The sequence below is a fragment of the Protomyctophum parallelum genome (genome assembly GCF_964188405.1).
Source record: "Protomyctophum parallelum genome assembly, chromosome: 5".
NCBI lineage: Eukaryota > Metazoa > Chordata > Actinopteri > Myctophiformes > Myctophidae > Protomyctophum > Protomyctophum parallelum.
In genome coordinates this window covers 28581141-28603865 of record NC_139702.1, presented here as the reverse complement: position 1 = coordinate 28603865, position 22725 = coordinate 28581141, and the positions used below count along the sequence as shown (strand labels likewise).

The 22725-nt window shown below is 48.2% G+C and overlaps 1 protein-coding gene across 1 annotated transcript; it reads left to right on the top strand.

The window, feature by feature from the left end:
- Window positions 1–8042: 8042 nt before the first annotated feature.
- LOC310859383 (protein phosphatase 1 regulatory subunit 29-like) lies at window positions 8043–22003 on the top strand (the record flags this gene model as incomplete). The annotated part of the gene is made up of 4 exons (XM_083765902.1): window positions 8043–8234; window positions 9265–9414; window positions 11367–12358; window positions 20386–22003. 4 exons carry the CDS (start codon window positions 8043–8045, stop codon window positions 22001–22003), a joined length of 2952 nt encoding a protein of 983 aa, XP_083622028.1.
- Between the last annotated feature and the right edge of the window lie 722 nt (window positions 22004–22725).

Here is a 22725-nt window from a genome sequence, read left to right as displayed (position 1 = left end):
ATCTGTTCATCTTCTGTCCGTTCCTTTGTATTTCATCTGCCTCTTTCTTTGCTAAAGTGGCTCTATAGTCTCACCATTTTGTTCCATATGTGGTTCCAACTACATGATCGTTTACTCAACGTGTACATGTTATTTCTTTCCCTTTTACTTTATGAATGCATTCATCCTGTGTTTGTGTTAAGCGTTTGCCAGTTTCCAACAAGCACAATACATCCAAGTTAAGAGGAGACAGATGAACATGACTTCCAAAAATGTGATGGGCGGTGCCCGACATTTCTCCACCTATATATGACTGGTGACGTCACTGCTGATGTCACTTTGACCAATCGTATACCGAAGGGGACATAGTTATTGGTTGAGACCTGTTCATGTATTTGTACAATAATTCCAGGTGCTTTTTAGTAATGCATGCAAGTATGTATAGGAAAGTACTGAAAGATGTACCTCTATGTATGACGGTATATATGTGTGATGGTCTTATGGTGAGTATAGATTGCTCACCCCCTACCCCAGTGAGGCTGCTCAATGTGCTGCATTTTGTCGACTCGATGCGAGTCAAGACTTACGTCGAGTGGGATATAAGCGTGACAACGTATCTGCAGCGTGTGGTTGTGTGCAGCCGATATTCAGTCAGCCATGGCGCTGTCATTTCTAGTCACTGCGTCGAGGGTATAGCATTGTGAATAAACGTTGACCTATTCGCGACGTCCAATGCAACCCGATTCCCGAGTCTGCCTTCAGTATCGTATAAATTCAAATCTCATTGACCATTCAGCGGAGGCTTTCCACACCCAGTATCAGTCATCTATATACCCTGATCTCCATTACCTCGTATCTATCGTCTGTTCCTCTGCATCTGTCATCGCACTCTGCCTGTTCCTCTTGTGTCGTTCATTCTCTCGCTTCCCTGTGACACTAATGCAAACACCTTAAAATAATATAAACACGCAGATGATGCCACCACTATGTTGTTGCTGCCTCACACTCCCCCCCCCCCCTCTCTCTCTCTCCTGTCATCTCTCCTCAACACTCTCCCGCCCAGCCCTGCCTATACTCTCCTTTTCTCTCGTCGTGTGCCATTCTCTCTCTCTCTCCCCATCCACTCTCACACACACTCTCTCGTCCTCCTCCCTGCTCCGCCTCTCTTTAATCCATCTCAAACAGAGAGGTGCGCCATTGTAAAGAATGATGTGTTTGCATTCACTACTGTCGCTCGTTTAGCAGGACAAGACAAAACACCTCGGTCTGTTTAAACGCAATTACGATGACTGATGATGACAGTGTGCAAGCCCTCTCTGTATGCGTGCGGATACATGCATGCCTTTGCGAGAGGGAGTGTGTGTGCCTATGTGTGCATGAATGAGTGCCACTTTGTCTCGATATGTGATTAACAGTGTGCCTAGATGTGTGTGTGTGTGTGTGTGTGTGTGTGTGTGTGTGTGTGTGTGTGTGTGTGTGTGTGTGTGTGTGTGTGTGTGTGTGTGTGTGTGTGTGTGTGTGTGTGTGTGTGACTGTGTGTGTGTGTGTGTGTGTGTGTGTGTGTGTGTGTGTGTGTGTGTGTGTGTGTGTGTGTGTGTGTGTGTAAGAGTGTGAATGTGCCCACCTAGCTCTATGATTTGTGCTTCTACCTGTCATTGTGTATCTTACCAAGACAATCCCTTCTGCTTCCTCTCCAGTGATGTCTTGTGGAGAGAGCTTTGTTGTGCACTTACTGTCAGAGGGCTGTGCTACTGCTGTGTCTGTGTGGACAGATGATCGTGTGTACAACTTACAGGCAGGACACATGGTCACAGCATGGAGGACAATGACATGACATTTAGTACTCTCATTGATGAACGCATGCTGTTAGTCTAAACCAGCGGTTCTCAAAATTGAGGACCCCCTGGGGTCCTTGAGGGAGTTTCAGGGAGGTCACCATGCTAATTGATAGATAGTTATATAGGAACCATATGGACCCTAATAGGTCTGTAACTCAGAGAGTGTATAGAACCAAGCATTAACAGCATTTGGTTCCATTGCACTCAGAGTTAAATTAACAATGATTAACACAAACAATTTGGTCCTATTTTTAACCCTTTTTAAAATGAAATAAAGGACTTTTTCACTTCAACTGCACAGAGCTGCCTTGGACCCTCTTTTAAGTTCGCCACCTTATACCTCCTTCCACATTGACTCAAAGTATAGAACTTTTCAAGAAATCTTGTGCTTTGCTTAAATTAACAATGATTTTACTATATCAATTGGGGTCCCAGAGACAGACATGTCATTAAATGGGAGTCCGAGGCCTAATGCATGTCCTTAAAATGGGTGTCCTTGATGTTTACAGCTAGAGCCGTAGATATCTTCTCTTATGGGGGTTCCCTGGCATATCTTTTCAAAATACGGTCAAGGTTTTGGGTTTGAGAACCACTTTTAACCCATTTTGGGCGAGAACCCCTTTTGGTGTTTTAAACATTGTTATCATTTAGCTATTGAAAAATAGCTAAATGATAGCGTGCTACGAGCTTGTAGGTTTGCTATTTTTGAAAAATGGTGAAAATGTGGCCCAAATGTTTGAATATATTCTTTCAGAGCGAACGTTCCCCCCCTCCCCCGTTTCCAGGGTCCCTGGAACAACATATTTTCAAATAGTGGTCGGCAGCCAATTACATAATGATATCTGGGGTCCTTGAAATGAAATAGTTTGAGCACCACTGACATAGAAACATAGGTTTTTCAGAAAAGCTGTCATGTTTTAGAAGACATTTTGTAGAATTGAACTTAGGTCTAAATTGGCTAAACAAGTGCCATTACGGCACACTATACTTTACCTCTACAGTCTCTATGAACCTTTTTTCATGCTCTTTCATTTCAGCAAGCGGCAGAAGGCAGAAGGAACCTTGGTTCACCAGGCTTTCCACCACAAAGGAAAGATTGGTTTTCGTTTAAAAACTGAGCCGTATGATCTATTTTAGAAAAAGGTTATAGACCAAAACGATACAAAACGAATATTATACCAAACCAAACCAAAGTAAACACATTTGAAGTGCATCATTTTGGAAGTGCACAGCACCGGCACGCCTTGTTTCCGGTTGTGGGTTCCTTCCAGGCCGCCGCCTCGAAAATCGAAAATTGTATTGATCCCCAGGCTACGGCTGAAGTAATACACTCGTCCATGACCATGGTCCGTTAACCACTTTGAGCCTGACATCCCTACAGTATGTTGGGATTTGGGGATTTTGACAGCAACATTTGCTGTCAAAATTGGCACTTCTTTATGAGAAAGAATAGAGCAATGACATTGTGAAAAGTGTTCCCTTCCTGTCGCGCATCGGTCCAGTCAGGGTAACGAAGCGTTTCTCCCATGCAGAGCTGTTTCTTCAAAACACCTGCTGTGCAGTGCTGGAGGGAAGGGACTGCTTCGGCTCAAAAGTAATTAAGACACAGAGGTATAGCAGGCGCACGTATGCGTGTGCATACGACCACGCAATCCCATCCCTGTATGCCAAACAACTACGCAGAATACATTAATTTGCAAGTACATCATTTCAGGTGTACACACCGACAGTGTGACGCTGTAATAACCACTCGAGGACCTATTTTATACAAAGACGTATGGCGGTGTCTTCACTTCGACAGGATGTGAGCTTGTAGAGCTGCTATTTTTCACTCTTTGACAGAATGCCCTGAGGAGCTGCAGGGACCGAGCCGGAGGAGACCTTTCCTCTGTCCTCCTAGAGGCACCGTCACCTGAACAAACGTCCAAGTAAAACTTTTACAGCACTTCTAAAACTGCTTACACAACCAGAAACTGCAGAAGAAAAACAGCTGAAAGAACAGAAAAAGACTTTCTGAAAGAGTAAAAATGAGAAGAAAAAGTCAAACAATAACCTGGTCCTGGGCAGTGAGCCAGAGGTTGGAATCTGGTGTCTTGCTCACTCGTGACTTGGCAGGGACTATCTCTGACTTTTATGGGCTTCAAAACGGCAACATTCCCTTTGTCACTCGGCACCAGAAACCAGTTCCACCCAACGCCCATTACAGTTTGCACTGACAAAACCACCAAGAACCCACAGAGCACTGTGCACAGATGAAAGCCCATGCACAGCATCGGCATTCGGCACACACTATCTGTTATCCGGGGTCCCTATGGGCTTTTGGCAGACACGGCAGACAGAAGCAGCAGCAGATGTTGTGAACACACCGAACAACAGGGGAGAGAAAGAGATGGCAATCCACGCTTCCACAGATGAGCAGGGAATATGAGAGAGAGATGGGATAGATTAAGTATAATGAGAGAGAGAGAGAGAGAGAGAGAGAGAGAGAGAATATAAGAGGGAAAGAAATGACATATACTGTAGGGCTGAGAAACACAAATGGGAGAGAAAGAAAAATGAAATAGATTAACCATAGAGAGGTACTGAGGAGGAAAATTAAGAAGACTGAGCGAGGGGGCATCTAGAGAGACCCCAAGGGAGAATACAAAAAAAGGTATTAAGAGAGATGGGAATGGAGAGAACAAATGAGTTTGGAGGAACTTTGCAATGCTTTGAACATGTTGCAAGCAGCGCTTGAGGTGGTTGGCATTGTAGGTCTCTGGCTGCGATAGCGCTAATGGAATTACTGCATGCGCTCTGCTCCCATTGCACTCTGCACAAGAAGTACACTATAGGCTGGTGAACTAGTTGGCTGGCTGAACGAATCAATGACTGGACAATATTTACAATTGAGGCATTCTTGTCCAAAGAGTACAAATTACTGCCATGAACCTTTAAAGTCAACCGTCGACACATTAGGTGGTCCCGCAGGAATACTAAGTGCTAAGAAAGTAATTTTGTGCTTATTGTGGTGCAATGAGCTGTAACTATAGGAAAACAGGTATAGGCATGAAACCTGGGATCGTATCTATGGGATGTCCACATAGATAACGAGCAGGACGTGCACAGAGATAAAGATAAGCAGTATAAGAGCTATAGGAGATGAGGTCAAGTTTGAAGAGGAATATGTTTCAGACTGAGATGGATTGGAACAGCATTGGAAGTGAATGACAGGAGGTCATTCCACATGCTGGGAGAAGATATTGTGCGATTTTGAATCGTTTATAAATAAGAATCACGATTCTTGCGTGAATCGATTTATCCAACCCCAACAACGTATACGTTTTTCAACTAACTAAACACGTGCACAGACAACACACATAGCTTAAAACATCTCTAGGAACATGCTGGCCACATTGATATCGCCAAGGAACCATCCATATTCATAGTTAAAATGTGTTTGTGGGGAAGGTTTTCTGGCATGTTCCCCTGGTGCCTGCCCTCTGTTATGTTTATGTCATACAGTCCAGTGGATGAATTCATGACCAAGTCCCCAGGGTTGTTGTGGCACTGATGTCTTTGATGTGAGTCTTTCCCCCTGTGCAGCTGCATGGAGCCTGTATATACAGTCAGTTCCTGCTGCTCAGAGCCTATATACAGTAGACATACATCCACACACACTCCATCACATGGAGAGCATGCAAACATGGCTTCAACATGGCAAACATGGCTTCAAACATGGAGTACACAATGTGTGCAGAGAGAGAATATTTCACATCTATTGTGACTCTATACCTACAGAAAACAAGAGTGTCCCAGTGTCGCTCGACTGATTTGGTTTTATCTGGGCAGAAAGACATTGGGGGGCTAGACCACACAGGACTGAAGTTAGTGTTCATAATGGCAGATTTCCAATGGATTCTGCACTTTACTCAAATAGAATATATATTGCATGGATTTATCACAGAGAAGGAGAGTAGAAATGGAACCATGCCAGGAGTAAAACTATCAGGCCAGACCTGGAGCTGGAGTTCTCTTCACAGAGATGAGAGAATGGAGCAGTAAAAAGTAAAAATGTGTCCAAATAATATGATTAGGCTGTGCAAAGAAGTTCTGAAGCAGAAGCAGGCGGAGATCATTCAGAGTTCAGAGTTATGATCAGCCATTATGGTCAAGCCAGCCGGCAGCCTCACGGCTCTCGTCCGTACAACGTAAATACAGTACATTTCACTGGGTCTTTATAACAAACAGTACAGGCAGAGGGCTCGGTCATTTGACACCCAAACCTCCTAAACCTCTTTTGTCCTAAATTGGGGTTCTTAGAATATAAATGCTACAGCCTACGATCTTGGGTGGGACCCCCTGGCTGCCCAAACTAGGTGTGGGTCAGTACTATAGTGAGAGAGAGCATGTAGTAAACTTAATTTAATTGGACTGCATGGTTAATTTATGGAACAAAATACAGAACACATCCTTTCATGAAGACAGACTCTGTAGATCCATGCACACCCACTCCAGTGCTACAATTACAAACATACCGTATGTAGCATTATACCTTCATTGGTATTAACCATTCATTTTACATCTACGTCAGATAAAGTCGACTCCTTTTGGAAGTGAATGCATACAAAAATCATGGCTTTATTCATTCAAATGTATCAAGGTGACACTGGTCGCAAGCGTTCTTTCCAGTGAATTGCTTTTTTGGTGTGTGCAACCGTGCCTTAACCACACACGATGATGATGACAACATCGTTGGGTCAAAGTCAAATTGAATGCCTGCGGTGGAGGAATTGAATTGTCAATGTCACTTTTCAATGTGTGATTTGAAGAGAGCCATGCGAGTTGCTAGGAATGCACTTCAAGCTAAATGAGAGCTGACTGCGGGCTAACCGAGGTACATGCTAGGGGCAAGGAGATAGGTGTGTGTGTGTGTGTGTGTGTGTGTGTGTGTGTGTGTGTGTGTGTGTGTGTGTGTGCGTGCGTGCGTGCGTGCCTGCGTGCGTGTGTGCGTGCGTGCGTGCATGCATGCGTGTTAAAGAACATTTGTCTTTATCACAGTCAGGCCTGGCACAGACATACCGTATAGTCAAAGCTATTTCTTATGTATACATATATGTATTATTTCTTGGTTCTGTCATTCATGCATTTGCAGCTACACAGAGATAACTTTACCTTGGGAATGGATTGAAACTTTGGAAACAAATTAAACCGTCTACACCTGTTTATGAGATACATAATAATTTATGCCGGTTTAGGACCTAATCCGTGACTAATCCCCCGAGGGAGGTAATAGCTAAGTGTCAGTTAGCACCCTACAAAGACATGCAAATTACAACAACCATCATCTGTTCCACAATTAGCCCGTGTGTCTCCTTTCTCTCTGTATAAACTGCACCTGTGAAACTATTATTGTTTCATTATGTGAGGGTGAAACAGGCTAATTTAACGACTATTGTAAACTAGTGAACCTTGTAAATATGACAATGACAAGCAGTGCTGTTTTCATACTCTACCCATTTCCATTTTTATTGGTACATTGTATGCAAATGTCTGAGCATTGAGCACTGCAATTTATCTTTATATCAGGCTGTTTTTCATGAACACGAATAATTACAGGGCAGGAAAAAGCCTGGTTTCATTTGACATGTCAAAATATATGTCTGTGACTATTACATTTTAATGAAATAACGATGCCAGCTAATAGATTTATTACTTTGGTGCATTACCTTCAAGGGATTGGGTGGCATGAGTATCTGTATCTTTTTTTTATGCACAATTGAGACTTGAACTCAATTAATTCACAACCATCTGGGAATATATGAAGTGTATTACAATGTTCTGCCTACTCTTAATCATATAATCTCTCTCTCTCTCTCTCTCTCTCTCTCTCTCTCTCTCTCTCTCTCTCTCTCTCTCCTCTCATGCAGGTCACCCTAACTTTCCGAGAACGTCCACGCCTATGTCGTCGAGGGACACCGCCGCTGGGGGAACATGAGTAGTTGCAGGGGCCAAAACCCTTCGAAGTGAAACACCTAAAATGGGGACTGACCATCCTGCCGCCGTGCTGCTCGCTCAGCTCTAATCACAGTGGAGAGACGCCTTTATCGCTGACCTTTCTCTCTGCCTATACTGCGCCAGCCCACTTTACCCCTTCTCCTTTAGCCCTCCTTTAGTTTTAAACAGTCCAGCCCTCTCTTTTTTTACCCTCTCGACAACCTGAGATAATCCTACCCTATATAAACCATGGTCAGCAGACTGCATTCTCCCTCCCTTCTCCTCTATCTCCTGATCCCTATGCTGGTGTTTCTCCACCTGCCCGGCTCGGCGAGAGGGGACTGCTGGTTGATAGAGGGGGATAAGGGCTATGTTTGGCTGGCTATCTGCAGCCAGAACCAGCCACCATATGAGACCATCCCCCAGCACATCAACAACACGGTCAGTATATATACAGTAGACACTATCTAGCAATTTGCAAGGTATATTAATGTCTCTAGGGGTTTTAATATTTCCTAGATACCGTACATTAGCATGACATTAGGGTCCGAGTCTGAGACTATATGACGGTATGCAGTGTTTTCTAATTCATACGAGATTGGTAGGTCGCTTACACCATTAACCCCACACATTTGTCAGTGTTAGTCAATGGTATACCAAACCATTTGTATCATTTGCATATAATTACTGCAAAGGGAGTTCATAAAAGCAAAATGGAATGGAAAGATGCCCTGTGCCCCGCTAATAACATAAATGTTTGTTTGGCAGTGTTACAAATGTATACCCACACCCACAGACTATATTATGTGCTCTATTCCAAAGTGTAATTTGGATGTCAGTTTGAGACTCAAGCAAATTGATCAACAATTTTAACCACTTAAACCCTATACCTAATCGTCCCCTATGGTTATCTTGTTTTTAAAATATTTCATGTCAGTGATGGAAATGGTCGATCTACAAGCTCACAGATGCAGATGATCGTTATGGTATTCTGTGAATGCAGCCTATACTGAAGTTACACACTGACATGAACAACCAGCAGTGTGTAAACTCTACTCTCAATTTAGCGCACGCACGCACGCACGCACGCACGCACGCACGCACACACACACACACACACACACACACACACACACACATACACACACACACACACAGCAAGTGTTGCTGCCAAGGTGAATCCATTCCAAGTAACGAGCAGCAGATTTATTGTGATGAAATGCAGTTCCAGTGCCATTGTGCTTGAATAATAGTCAACCGTATCAGTTTGACATGCCTGTCAGTGCTAGCCCATAAGATGGTGTCAGACAAAGGACATGCTCCACATATTTGTAAAATATATATCTTTTGCTAAGCTGCCACTTTAGATGACATGCTTGCAGTCTCTGGTTAAAATTGTGATGTTGATGATGATTATGATGATGATGATGACTTGTCAGTGGTAACTTAACCTGTCTACGTTATCCTGCAGGTTCATGACCTGAGGCTGAATGAGAACAAGCTGAAAGCAGTGCTCTTCACCTCCATGTATCGTTTCACCAACCTGACCGACCTCAACCTCACCAAGAATGAGATCAGCTACATTGAGGACGGGGCCTTTGCCGGACAGGCCAACCTACAGGTCTGCAAATAAAAGCAGAACTCAGAGATTGTTACTTCCGTTTGATTTACTCTAGGCTAATGTGTGTGGCTGAGTGCATATGGCCTGTTTTAAGGAGTCGTCTTGACTTTCAAATTAATGTGTATCGACGCTGAAACAGCGTTCTCGAGAGAAAACGGAAAAATAAAATATTAGATGTCCCTTCCGTTTTAGACGGCAACAACGTTATCGGGTGATTGAAAACTTCCAGAGTGGGAATCTTTTAAAACGCTCTGCCTCGTGTCTCCAGCATGTAAACGAGCAAAAATGAGAAAAAGGCTGCACACTTGTAGCCACGATGCTGTATATTTATTGACCAGAATCCAACCTTTCGACCTAACATAACTTCCAGAGTGGGAATCTTTTAAAACGCTCTGCCTCGTGTCTCCATTTAAACGGGCAAAAATGAGAAAAGGGCCGCACACTCGTAGCCACGATGCTGTATATTTATTGACAAGAATCCAACCTTTCGACCTAGGAGGTCTTCTTCAGGGAATGAAACGTTGGATTCGTGTCAATAAATATACAGCATCGTGGCTACGTGTATGCGACCTTTTTCTCCTTTTTACTCATTTACTGCCTTAGGCCTGCACCTCACCAACACTGGTGTGCGCCCTTTCCTGTTTTGTTTCCATGTAAACGGGCAGCACGGTGAATCCTCATCCTATAGGAATTCAAATGTAACAAGCCATGAAACCACACTGCATTGGTGAACGTAAACACACAGCCATGTGATAGGAAGTAGAACGCAAGTGGTTCTACTCATGCGTGTCTATGTGGCAGTGCGTAGACGAATGGATCAGACAACCTACTGTAGCTACTTTGAGATATTTAGTTCACTGCGAGAAGCATTGTAACCACTGTAAGGACTAAGGAGCCATGTTAAAACCATGATATCTCGGTGTGTACTGTTCAAAGTGTTATCCTTGTGAAATAAAATTAAAGCTGGCACTGCATGGAGAGTTTTACACTTTGGGCTGTATTTTGCGTGTCTTAAGTACCAGGTCTTATTACTTAACTTAAGACCTGGAGGCGTGGTCAATGCTCTTTGGCCACTCAGAATAGCCAATCGCATTGATCATGCCTCCAGGTCTTAAGTGTTAAGTAATAAGACCTGGTACTTAAGACACGCAAAATACAGCCCTTTGTGTACATTGGCTGCAGGGGCTGTACACAAAGTGTGAAAACTTTCCAGTGGCAGCAAAGAGGTAAAGGCCACCGATGCTCATAAATGTGCAGCATTTTAATTAGGTGTGATTGACTGTGGTATTATCCGTTTTTAATCCCCGATTTCGATTGATGATGACTTGCACTGTGCCGCTTTAAGGTCACCGGTATTCGTAGTAACTCTAGGTAAGTGTGTCAGCTAAATGCCCCAAATGGAAACATTAATGTAGCTTATTAGACTCAAAAGACTGAACAGGACGTCGGGATATGGGATCAAAAGACTGAACAGGACGTTGGGATATGGGAATGAAGTTTCGGTTTATATAAGAAAAAAAGTGGTACAGGAATAGTGCAGAAAATATGAATCCTTTGGCATTACTTCCCGTACGAGTTTTCTCTCGGCTACTGGGTCTGGCTGCTAGTATTGCTCAACATCCACATGCATCAACAACAACAAACTAAAGAAAACCCAGCTTTTCTCACTGGACATCCGGCGCTAGTCACAAGGCATCATGGGACATGCAGTTTTAGTAAACGCTGTAATGAATGCAAATAGAAATAGCAATTCTAAATGAAATCAATGTACATATGTACGACTGTAAATAAATAAATAAAATTTAACTCAATCAAGTCTTTTTAAACTGTAAATATTAATAATATGAAATAAACAGCTTTTAACCGTTATGCAATGAAATGTCACAAAATATTAACTATGTAACCCAAATTAAGTTACAACAAACATGCTTAATATGTGCTGTTTTGAACAGGTTCTCCAGCTGGGCTACAACAAGCTGACCAACTTAACTGAAGGCATGCTACGAGGCCTGGGCCGCATGCAGTGCCTTTTCCTCCAGCACAACCTCATCGAAGTCATTGCCACCAATGCCTTCTGGGAGTGCCCCAGCCTCAGTAGCCTGGACCTGTCCTCCAACAAGCTGGCCCGACTGGACCCCTCCACCTTCACGGTCCTCAACAGGCTGATGGTGTGCGAACTGGCGGGGAACCCCTTCCACTGTGGCTGCGAGCTGTACAGCTTCCTGTCCTGGCTGGAGGCTTTCAACAACGTGACCCACACCTACGACCGGCTCCAGTGCGAGACCCCCCGGGAGATGTTCGGCTACCCGCTCCTGAGTCCCCTGCCCGGGCACGGGAGGAACGCTCGTTCGATCCTCTCGACGATCTGCCGGGACGGCATGATCATTCCCGGGATACCCTCCCTGCGTCCGGACATGGACGGCTCCGGGATGGGCCCGGACAACCCGGATCAGGGTCTCTATCACCAGCCCACCGCGTCGTCCACGGCCGACCCCACGAACCACCAGATCTCCATCAAGCTTCAGACGGTGTCCTTCTGGACCGCCTCTCTCATGGTTCAGATCCCCTTGCCGTACAGCAAGATGTACATCCTGTCCCAGTACAACCACACGTTTGTCGCAGACATCATGCCCTTGAAAAACAAGAAGGAGATTATCACCCTGGACAAGCTGAAGCCTCACACCAACTACACCTTCTGTGTGGTGTCGGCGAGTAAGTCCCAGCGATACAACCACACCTGTCTGTTCTTCGCCACGAGGGCGTTGGGTCCGGAGGACCTGCGCGCCAACCCCTCCACCACCACCCACTACATCATGACCATCCTGGGCTGTCTCTTTGGCATGGTCATCGTGCTGGGAGTAGTTTATTACTGTCTCCGGAAGCGACGCATCCATGAAGAGAAGGAGAAGGCCATCAGCGTGAAGAAGACCATCATAGAGATGAGGTAAGAAGCGCTTTTTTAAATATTGCTTTATTGTTTGACTCTCACAGAGTTTGAACTTTGAAAAGCGACAGCAGTTTTGAAATGAAAGTTTCATGTATAACTTTATGGGGAGGAAGTAGAGGAGATCACACATTAATAACTCATGGTGGTTTTCCTGTGATTGTGTGCGATGAAAAAGTCATTATCAAGAAAACGTGTGGTTACGTGGTAACCTATGTTCTCTGAGTGAAGAGACTATCTCTCCACCCAACATATTTCATATGTATGGGGAATGTCCCCACCTCACTTGTGACGTGGATACCTCTTTAAGACACACCAGTGCACTGGCACGCACGGGTATATAAGGCCCAGGTGGTGCGTGATTACACTGGTTTACTTGATCGACACCGCTTCTGAGCGACATCGAGGTGGAGAGATAGTCTCTTCACTCAGAGAACATAGGTTACCACGTAACCACACGTTCTCTATCGTATCAGAGACTATCTCTCCACCCAACATATTTCATATGTATGGGGAACTCTGTAAGACACCTCGTGAGGAAGCGAAGCAGTCCCAGAACCCCAAAGACAACACCAGTGGGCTTCGACCCAGCACATACTGAATTTGGAATGATTCATCATGTATGTTCAATGTAATGTATTTACAACCCCTGGAACGGCCGGACAGCCAGACGCCATCCGCCGCCAAATGCTCAGGCGCTAGGCGCCACCCAGAGCCCGGCCCTGCAAGACGCTAAGGCCAGAGACCACAGGGGTGAAGGGCCGCCCAAGCCAGCCCACTAGACGCAAGGCTGGCTTGACTGGTGAAGGTGACAATGACACCCACCGCTGAGTAGCATGCGAGACCAACTCCCCGAAGGGAGCGAATGCTGCATGTTCAGCCGGTATAACCGGGTGAATGTACATTAGACGGAGTAGACTATGTCGCCGCTGTGCAGGTCTGTCAGAGACGCACCTTTCCACAGCGTCCCCAGGTGGAGTGTGCCTGCCCTCCAGGCGGCACTGGTACTCCTACCTGTTTGTGTGCTGGATAACCTCTGTGATCCATGCACTCTCACTTGAAGCACTCAAAGAGCTGGTTCGTTACTCTGTGGGCCTTGTGTGGCCCTGGCATACGAATCTAATGCTCCAATAGGGCAGAGTGAGGACCGACTCCGTCTCTGTATGTCTACTGTCTGTATGACGATGGTAGGACAGAGCTCAATCACCTGATTGAGACGTGCCCTTTTGAAAACATTGGGGAGAAAGGCCGGTTTGGGGCAAGACTATACCATCATCCGGCATAGGCCTGCAGAGCTCATTATGGATTGACAGAGCTCGCAACTCCCCCATTTCTCCTTGCAGATGTGACACCGACAAGACTGCTGTCTTGAGCATGTCACGCTCACTGACTAAAGGTCGTAGAGCCTCCGGAGCTAACCCCAGATGGGCCTGATTGGGTCCCTAACCTGAGCTCCTCTGGGCCTCAGGGCACCCTTCAGGAAATGCTCTTCCTTTCTTTGTAACGAGGTTACTGCAGTCTGCAGGGCCTGCGCTCCCGCTCAAGTCAGCCTGCCGAACACTCGGTCAGCTGACTGTTGAAGCCCTGTTCTCTGAACCGGAATGATCCTTATGTCACATCACGGTTTTACAAGTAAAAAGTGGATGGCCTTCGTTTTTGTGCATAGTTCCCATCGCGTTTATGCTGCGGAGCTAAGCACACACCCAGTGAGAAGGGTGCTGGATGCCACACTGATACCACATAATGGTAGAACCTGATAAATGCTGACAGCATCGATCAAGAGGCTGTCCCACAAAACTCAGATTGGAGGGCATCTCGCCGTAAACCCATGCGGCAGCGAGGCCTTGTGTGGAATGTGCACATGTTCCCGTTGGGGCTGGCCTGCCTGCCCACCTATATGCCTGCTGGATTGTTTCACAAGCCAATGAGTGAAGTCCAGTCTTGGAGACTATCTGCCTAAGACAGTTAGGCCCATTTACCCTGCTCCACCACCCTGCTTATAGGAGGGTGGGAAGGGTGAAAATCAATAGACTGACTGGCTCACACTCTGATCAGGCCGTAGGCAAAATGCAGGGATTGATGGCGACAACACCTAAGCATTGCCATGTAGGAAGCGGCAGCACCCCTCACTGACAGAGACATTCTTGTGGCTGACACTGCAGTGCTAACAGCAAGAATGCTGTCCTGTGAGAAGCCATTGCAGCCCAAGTCTCCACGGGCTTAATTGGCTCATGCCGTAAGGCAGACAATACCACTCCCCGAGGAGGGACTGCTGGCCTATTGTGTGAGGGATGAACGGTATGAGGACCAACTGGGTGACTATTGTGTCGCCCTTGTGTGGGACAGCGGCCCGCCATGTTGCCAGATCCCTGGCCTAGCCACACGATTACCTCTGGATGAGGAGGGAGCTCAACCGGTCTCCAACACACAGAATTACACCCAGGTGTTTAAACGGCCATGCCGTAATACAACCTTATGGTGGTTCTGCTCACCCCTGACAGTCTCGTCACATTCTGCTGTGTGAACAGCAGTGTGAATTCGCTGGAACAACGTGGAACGTGTAAACTGACGCTGTCAACGATACGCCCACGTAGTGCATGACTGTGAATGACAGATAATGCACTGGCTGCATGTTCAGAAGAGCCGGAGGCACAAAGTGCACCATGATTGCCCTCAGCCCTAAGGGGCGGAGGCACAACCTGAGGGTGGCCCGACTCACTAGAGCAAGGGACAGAGTCCCTGCTTTGCCCTCTAACACATGCCGAGGAGCGCTGCGGACTGTGAGAGTTGACGCCTGCAAGGCCTCTTGTTGAGGTGCCGGCCTAGGTGCCCAAAGTGCTGCAGGTGCCTGGCCACGTTGTTGTGGCACTGCACCTCTGAGCGAGCACACACCATTCAGTTATCCAATTTAGGATGCAAAGGCCCTCCCGCCAAGGACTATGTCCAATCGGGGGGCTAGACATATGCCGAATGGGAGGACACGGGACTCGAAGGTTCTGTCATCTAAGACAAGCCGGTCAGTGCGTCAGACCCGGGATCTGAGAATAAGCATCCCCGGTCGAGCATGGCAAGCCAGTCGCCTTGGAGGATGGCCTGTAAGACCCTCAGCCCTTCCTTGCCGGGAGTGCTGTAAGCAGCACCCCACCCTCCCGAAGACATAGTGGAACCCACCCAGGGGTCCACCTGAATTGTCTTCCAGGACAACCGCTGTCCCGAGAGACAGCGGGTGGGGTCTGGGGCCTTAACTGTCAGGACTGAGGTATGGGCTTAGCCCGCCGAGCACATTTTAGCCATACCCTGCCGGTTGGCCTGTAACCGGACCCGTAGGTCCCTGGAACTGCCAAACCTGACTGGGGTTGCACAGCCTGAGGGGTGACCGAGGCAGGCTACTCATGGCCTTGCCGGAGCATTCCTGCACCTCCTGTGCACCTCCACAGCCTCCTTAGGATGCTGTAGCAAAGCACTGGCCTTTTGGCCAAACATGGCCGGTGGCTCAATAGGCAGCGTGGGGGAGCTTGTCCTCCTATCGCAGCTTGGCCTGGGGCTGCCACAGACGGCACCTCACCAAAGGGCATCAATAGCATGCCTGCTGCCACTGCCTGGGGAGCCTGAAAGCCAGTCGCTGCAGCTCCTCAATAATGTCCGGGCCCTAATGGTCACATAAGTGCCACATATAAGCCGGTGCTGAAGCAGTGACAGAATAACCCTGTGTTGACTAGCTGTGCCTAGATAGCCATAGTGCATTCTCGGGATGAGAAGGAGCTTACTTTGTGGTTTCGAACCGGTAACCGGATTATACCATGCAAGTTTACACCTATAGGTGCGTGAACGGCCTTGCCGTGATACACCGTACAGAGTATTCCGCCCGACAGCCGCGGCACACTCGAGTTGCCAACATTGGCGAAACTACATCACGGACGCGTGAGCTGACACGGTCAGCAATACGCCGTATATACAGTAGTGTGCAAATGGCTGTGATTTCAGGGCTTGCTCCTGGCAGACTCAGCACGTCCTATACACTGTATAGTGCGCTACTACACCTGAACGCGGAAAGCTGACTGCCACGGCAGCCATACGCTCATCCTGTCTATGACAGAACCCACGGTTCGGAGGATGAGCTTGCTCCGTGGCGTCCCCCGTCGCACGGGTTCTACCACGCAGTCTACACCGGAGTGCGTGAACGGCTTTAGCCGCAATACACTCAAGTGAGCTCTCTCTCACGAGGCGAGGCAAAAACACGGCACTACAGATGCGGAAGTCGCCCCAGCGACAATACGCCTGTATAGTGCGTTTTAATGCTATAGCCTGGCCGGGCTGTTGTTTTGATTGATTGATTTACTGATTTACTAACAGCTTGCAGAATTACAGTACATTTCGAGTACAACTCAATACAAATACTGTTAACAGAGAGTGGGCGATACCATAAAGCATTACACTTGTTTACAATAGGGCCCACCATCTTCAATTCATCAAAACATTTAGAGACGTACGAATATACACAACTATATTCACTGCGCACTCGCAGGTCCCCTCCAGCCCACAGAATATGCAGCATGGATGCGTGAATTGACGCCATGCCAATAATACACCCATATAGTGCGTTGTATTCCATTGCCTTTAAGGATTACCGGGCCACTGGTCCTGTCTGTGTCACTGCACTCAGATCGACAGACAGGCTACACCACAGGAGCGTAAACTGGCGCCCCGCCAGCAATACCCCTGTATAGTGTGTTATATGGCCGTCGGATTCCTTCATTCCTCCTAGCCTCAACTGGCAAGAGGAAGAAAAACATACAGGAGTCAGGATCTTCATGAGCTGCTATCAGCATGACCAGGGAACCCACAGGTCACCCACTGGTCATGGCCATCCTCTGTGGGCATATGTGCCCCACGCAGCCCCAGAGAAACCCCTGCTGTTTCCATTTAATTCAATACCTATATACACTATTATTTTAATATGTTATATTAAATATATACAAATTTAATTGCTTAAACATGCTCAAAAAACGGGGAGTATAGTAATGTGCTTGAGAAGTGAGGGCACAATTTACCCTATGTGCAATTTACACTGCTGTCTCTCAGTCACATATTGATATTCATGTGTTGTTTTTTTTTTTTTTTCTCGGTAACATGTTTCATGTGGACCCCAAAGACTAGCTGACTGCCATGGCATCAGCTAATGGGGATCTTTCCAAATAGAAAAATAACTAAACAACAGCCAGCTGAGTTCTATAGTCTCTCTCTCTCTCTCTCTGGAGGAGGTTGCACCTGAATTTCCTAGCTGCACTGAGACACAGAGTGTTTGAGTTGGAGACAAACACTCTGCTCCAAACGTTTTGCATTATATAGTGTATATACGTATACCAATTTCCACTGTTTGGCCACTAGAACAGGGATTTATGAGAGTCTCCCTCGACTTTCCAGGCAACAATTTACCCTACGATATATCACCGTGCACTGGAGACCAAACTTTGTTTGTTGTGGAATTAGCTCGTCCTGTCTATGACTGACAGGACCCACGGTTCGGAGGATAAGCTTGCTCCGTGGCTTCCCCCGTCCGTACGGGTTCTACCACGCAGTCTACACCAGGGTGTGTGAACGGCTTTAGCCGCAATACACCCCAGGGAGCTCTGTCTCTCACGAGGCGAAGCAAAAGAACACAGCACCAAAGACGCGGAAGCCGCCCCAGCGACAATACGCCTGTATACTATACACTAGTGTATAGTATGCTGTGTTAAATGATAAGCCTATAGCGGGGCTGATGTTTCGCTGCGCCAAACGCAGGTCCACTCCAGCCCCCGGAATATGCATCACGGATGCGTTAACTGACACCAAGCCAGTGATACAAACGTATAGTGCGATTATTCCACTGCTTTACAGGATTACAGAGCCAATGATCCTATAGCGGGGCTGATGTTTCGCTGCGCCAACCGCAGGTCCACTCCAGCCCACGGAATATGCATCACGGATGCGTTAACTGACACCAAGCCAGTGATACAAACGTATAGTGCGATTATTCCGCTGCTTTACAGGATTACAGAGCCAATGGTCCTGTCTGTGTCCCTGCCCACAGGTCGACAGACAGGCTACACCACAGGACGCGTAAACTAACACTATGTCAGCAATACGCCTGTAACGGTGTTTTGGCTGGTGTTACCCTGTTTTTGTTTGCTATACCTACAAACGAGCTGTGTGACAGCAATCCAGAGAGGAGCGATCCACGCCAGCTCTCTAACCTGCCTCCAGCAGTGGATTAATCCGGCTGCCAGAACTCGTGAGTAGTTGCTTTTCAAAAAGTCTAAAAAATGCAGTTATTGTTGATAACTTGCTCTGCACTTCCGTTGAGGAGACCACGTCTTGGACTGCTCGGTGGAGATCAAAAAAGCAGTGTAATCACGCACCACCTGGGCCTTATATACCCGTGCGTGCCAGTGCACTGGTGTGTCTTAAAGAGGTATCCACGTCACAAGTGAGGTGGGGACATTCCCCATACATATGAAATATGTTGGGTGGAGAGATAGTCTCTGATACGATAGAGAACAACATGTTTTGTTTGGTTGTGATCATTCAGAAAAATAGACATGTGGGCCGCCATATGTTTCTCTGCATGCTTGAAGTAAAAAAACAAACAACTAACCACTCATTCTGTGCATCAATACGGTTGTGAGCAACAGCATACAGTATAGTCGCTGAGTCAAACTCATGAGCATAGCTTGCTATTTGAAAAACAAACATTGACATTTTAAAGACCACTTCACCCATTTTCAACATATCTTCATATAATCGGTTCTCACGTATGCATCGCATGCTTATTGCCATCTTATAATTAATAATTATAAGATGGCACGCACCATTTCTGTACTTTCTCAAGAGGGCTATAGACAGTTCAGAAATCTGCCTGTCAGTGACATCATCGGCAGGCAGGTTTGGTCATTTCAAACAAGATTTCTATTTGTATATTTGTGACCAGATTTGACTGAGAGACACATTCGCGCACATTCCAGCTTTTCACCAGAGGAGAAAAACTTTTTTTTTCTTTTCCCAAAATGTGTTAGTAGCACAGGCAGTCTCTTCACATACTACATGTCTGAAATAAGTGTCAGAGCTGAAATCGACATGTAAATATGAAATAAATGCTTAAACATGTAGCTAGGTGTAATGTTAGAGACCACAGAAGTGAACCTTTCAAGCCTCTTTTCTCAACTCGCTGTTTTCTGCAAGACATTACTCTATAAGCCATATCTCCAAAACTGGTGGGTCAAACTGAACAACCAATATATCAATTTGAAGCTATGATCCCCTGCTTTCATATATGACATGAAAAAGCTAAAATAAAAAAAAAGAATCCAATGGCAGTCTCTCAGTCAAATGTGGTCACATATGTATGTATGCGTTCTCTGTGGACTGCCATTCAGATGTTGTGTGGTCCTACTGGAGTTGAACCAACACATCGTCACATACTGGCTGAACTCAGGGCTAATAATACTGTCACTGAAATTGATTTCCTCTGAAGGATTTATGCTGTGGGCTTCGGCGGCTCATTAGTTGTTTGTTTATTGTGATTCATAGAAAAGAAATAACTGGAAATCTATATTTCAAATTCCCAACAGTGCACTAGACGTCACTGAGGCTTTATAGGCACTCTGTTTCTCATACCGATAGTCGTTCCATTGAGCTTTAATAAGCCCACCACATTCAATGTCATCCTGTCACTAAGAGGGCAAAATCAAACTCATCGACTCTTAATTGGTCTCTATTAAGAGTGTATTTATAGTTACGCAGTGACCCTTAAGGCTCAGACATAGTCTGGATTTTGGCTGGTGAGGTGACCACCGAACTACAACATGACATCACGAGCCGCGGTGAAGAGCAAACCACCGCCACCGCCCCAGCCCTGTTTTTACTCACCACCGCTCAACGTTATTTCAGCTCCGGTGGTCAGCTCACCACCGGAGCGGTGGTCACCTCACCACCCAAAATCCAGACTATGAACAGGCCTTTAAAAGTCAGTCCACGTGTTTCTCCAGGTACGGCCCAGAGGCGGCGGCAGCGGTGGCTAACGACGCGGGTGCCGTCCAGGCACACCACCAGCACCACCATGCTGCGGGCGGGGGGACCGGGGGGAAGCTACCCACGTCCACCACCTCCAGCACGGGCATGCTCCACGGCTCCACCAACACCAGCTCCTCCCGCCTCTCCACGCTGCCCCAGGTGGAGAAAATGGCCAGTGCCTTCTCCGAGGCCATGGGTGGCGGCAAGGCCAACTACATAGAGGTTAGGGCGGGGGCGGGGCCGCTGGCGGGGGGGGAGGGAGGCGTAACGGCGGGGGGGGGAGTGGGCGGGGGCGGCGAAGTGGCGGTGGACATGCGTGGCGGCTGCGGGGTTGAGAACGGAACGGAGGCCGGAGCGGTTTCGGACGACGACGACGACGACCGCGGCTCGGTGTCCGAGATCTCCACCATCGCCAAGGAGGTGGACAAGGTCAATCAGATCATCAATAACTGCATCGACGCGCTGAAGCTCGACGCCTCCGCCTGCAGCGCGGTCGGCGGCACCTCCGAGCCGGTCTCTTCCCCTCAGCCGCCGGCCTGCGTCGCCTCCCTTCCCCGCGGCCTTCTGCCCCTTTCCCCATGCCGCCCCGGGGACCAGGTCATGTCCTCCTCCCCCAAGATACACCCCAAGCCTCACCTGCAGCCTCATCCCCAGCCCCACGGCCAGCCTCACTCGCAGGCTCACACGCAGCTTCACCCTCACCCTCACCCGTCCATGGCCCCGGTGCCGCTGGTCTTGCCCCTGTCTGAGCGGCCGGGCATCAGCGGCGGGGGGTTCCTCTCCCCGCCGTACCGGGACCCGCCGCCGGCCAACGCGGTGCGGCCCCTCCAGAGGCAGCTGAGCGCCGACACGGCCGTCGTCGCGGCGGCCCTGAAGAGCCGCTGCGGCACCCCGTCGTCCTGCGCGGGGTCCGCCCGGGTGTACGGTGTCGACGTGCCGCCTCACGAGCATCAACGCAGCCCCGGCAAGTATCCTCCGGAGAAGGGCAGCCCTTCTTGCGGCAGGGGAGGAGGAGGAGGGGGAGGGGGGTGCGGCGGAAACGGGATGGGGAACATTAACGGGGGCGGAGTGGTGGGCGTGAACGGGGCAGGGGGGCACGGGTGCGGCAACGGCGGCGGCGGGGGCGGGGGAGGGGTGGTGAGTGCGGGGGGCGGGCCGCAGCAGCAGCATCACCACCTGGAGGTGCAGCCGGACTACCACTGCTCCGAGCACCGCCACTCATTCCCCGCGCTCTACTACGAGGGGAACGCCAGTGACTCGCCGCCGTCTCAGGCCCAGAAGGTGTCGTTCCTCAAGCCGCTCGGGCGCTCCAACAAGCGCGGCGACGCCACGGCCGCCTACGCCCAGCTCTCGCCCTCGCGGCAGCACCACAACTACAACTCGGGATACTCCTCCAGCCCGGAGTACTCCTCGGAGAGCACACTGAGGATCTGGGAGCGCTTCCGGCCGTACAAGAAGAACCCGCGCGCCGAGGAGGCCTCCTACATAGCGGCGGGCCACGCCCTGCGCAAGAAGGTGCAGTTCGCCAAGGACGAGGACCTTCACGACATCTTGGACTACTGGAAGGGCGTGTCTGCCCAGCAGAAGCTGTGAAAGCTGATGGTACACGAGGTTCAAAGTTGAGACGAGAAGAGAGCGGCAAAGGGTTGGAATGCGACAGCAGACTTATAGATAGTGGGAGACGACGCAGAGTATAGATTCATAATAATGTAGCAGGATTCCAGTGAGCTCTCAGAAACGATGGGGCATTAGAGTAGAGTGGATCCACAGTTAAGAGGTTATCCGCCTGGGGGGGTTTCTATCGTTGTTTTTTTTGGGAAGGTATTCGAAAAGGAATCGGGAAGGAACGAGGCTCCCTGTCGCCTGTCGGGCACTTTGGTCCTCGCAGGCCTCCGTTGACAGTTTGAATCTCCTTTAATGACCACACGGAAGGTGGTGATGAGCATACACAGTATAGCTTAGCTATCGCTCCCAACGCAGCCCCGTTGACTTAAGCACCGTCCTTCTCTCCGTTAATCCCATCAAAAGCCCATTCACAAAACAATCATTCCAGCGCACCGCCAGCACCTGGCTCTCCTATATAGAAGCATCATTTAGGGGGATAATAAGGGAGGAATTAGGCCCCTTTTGTGTTAGAGCTAGCCTGCGTGGGAAGGCCGGAAGGACATTACAGGGCGTGATACTTATTGTGCTAATTGTTCTTCCTGGTAATTAGCTGGTGTAAGAAGAAGTAGGAAGTGGTGGAGGGGGAACCGTATGGGGCGGGGGGGGGGGGGGGGGGGGACCACGGACAACGGCAGGAAAGTGCATGGTGT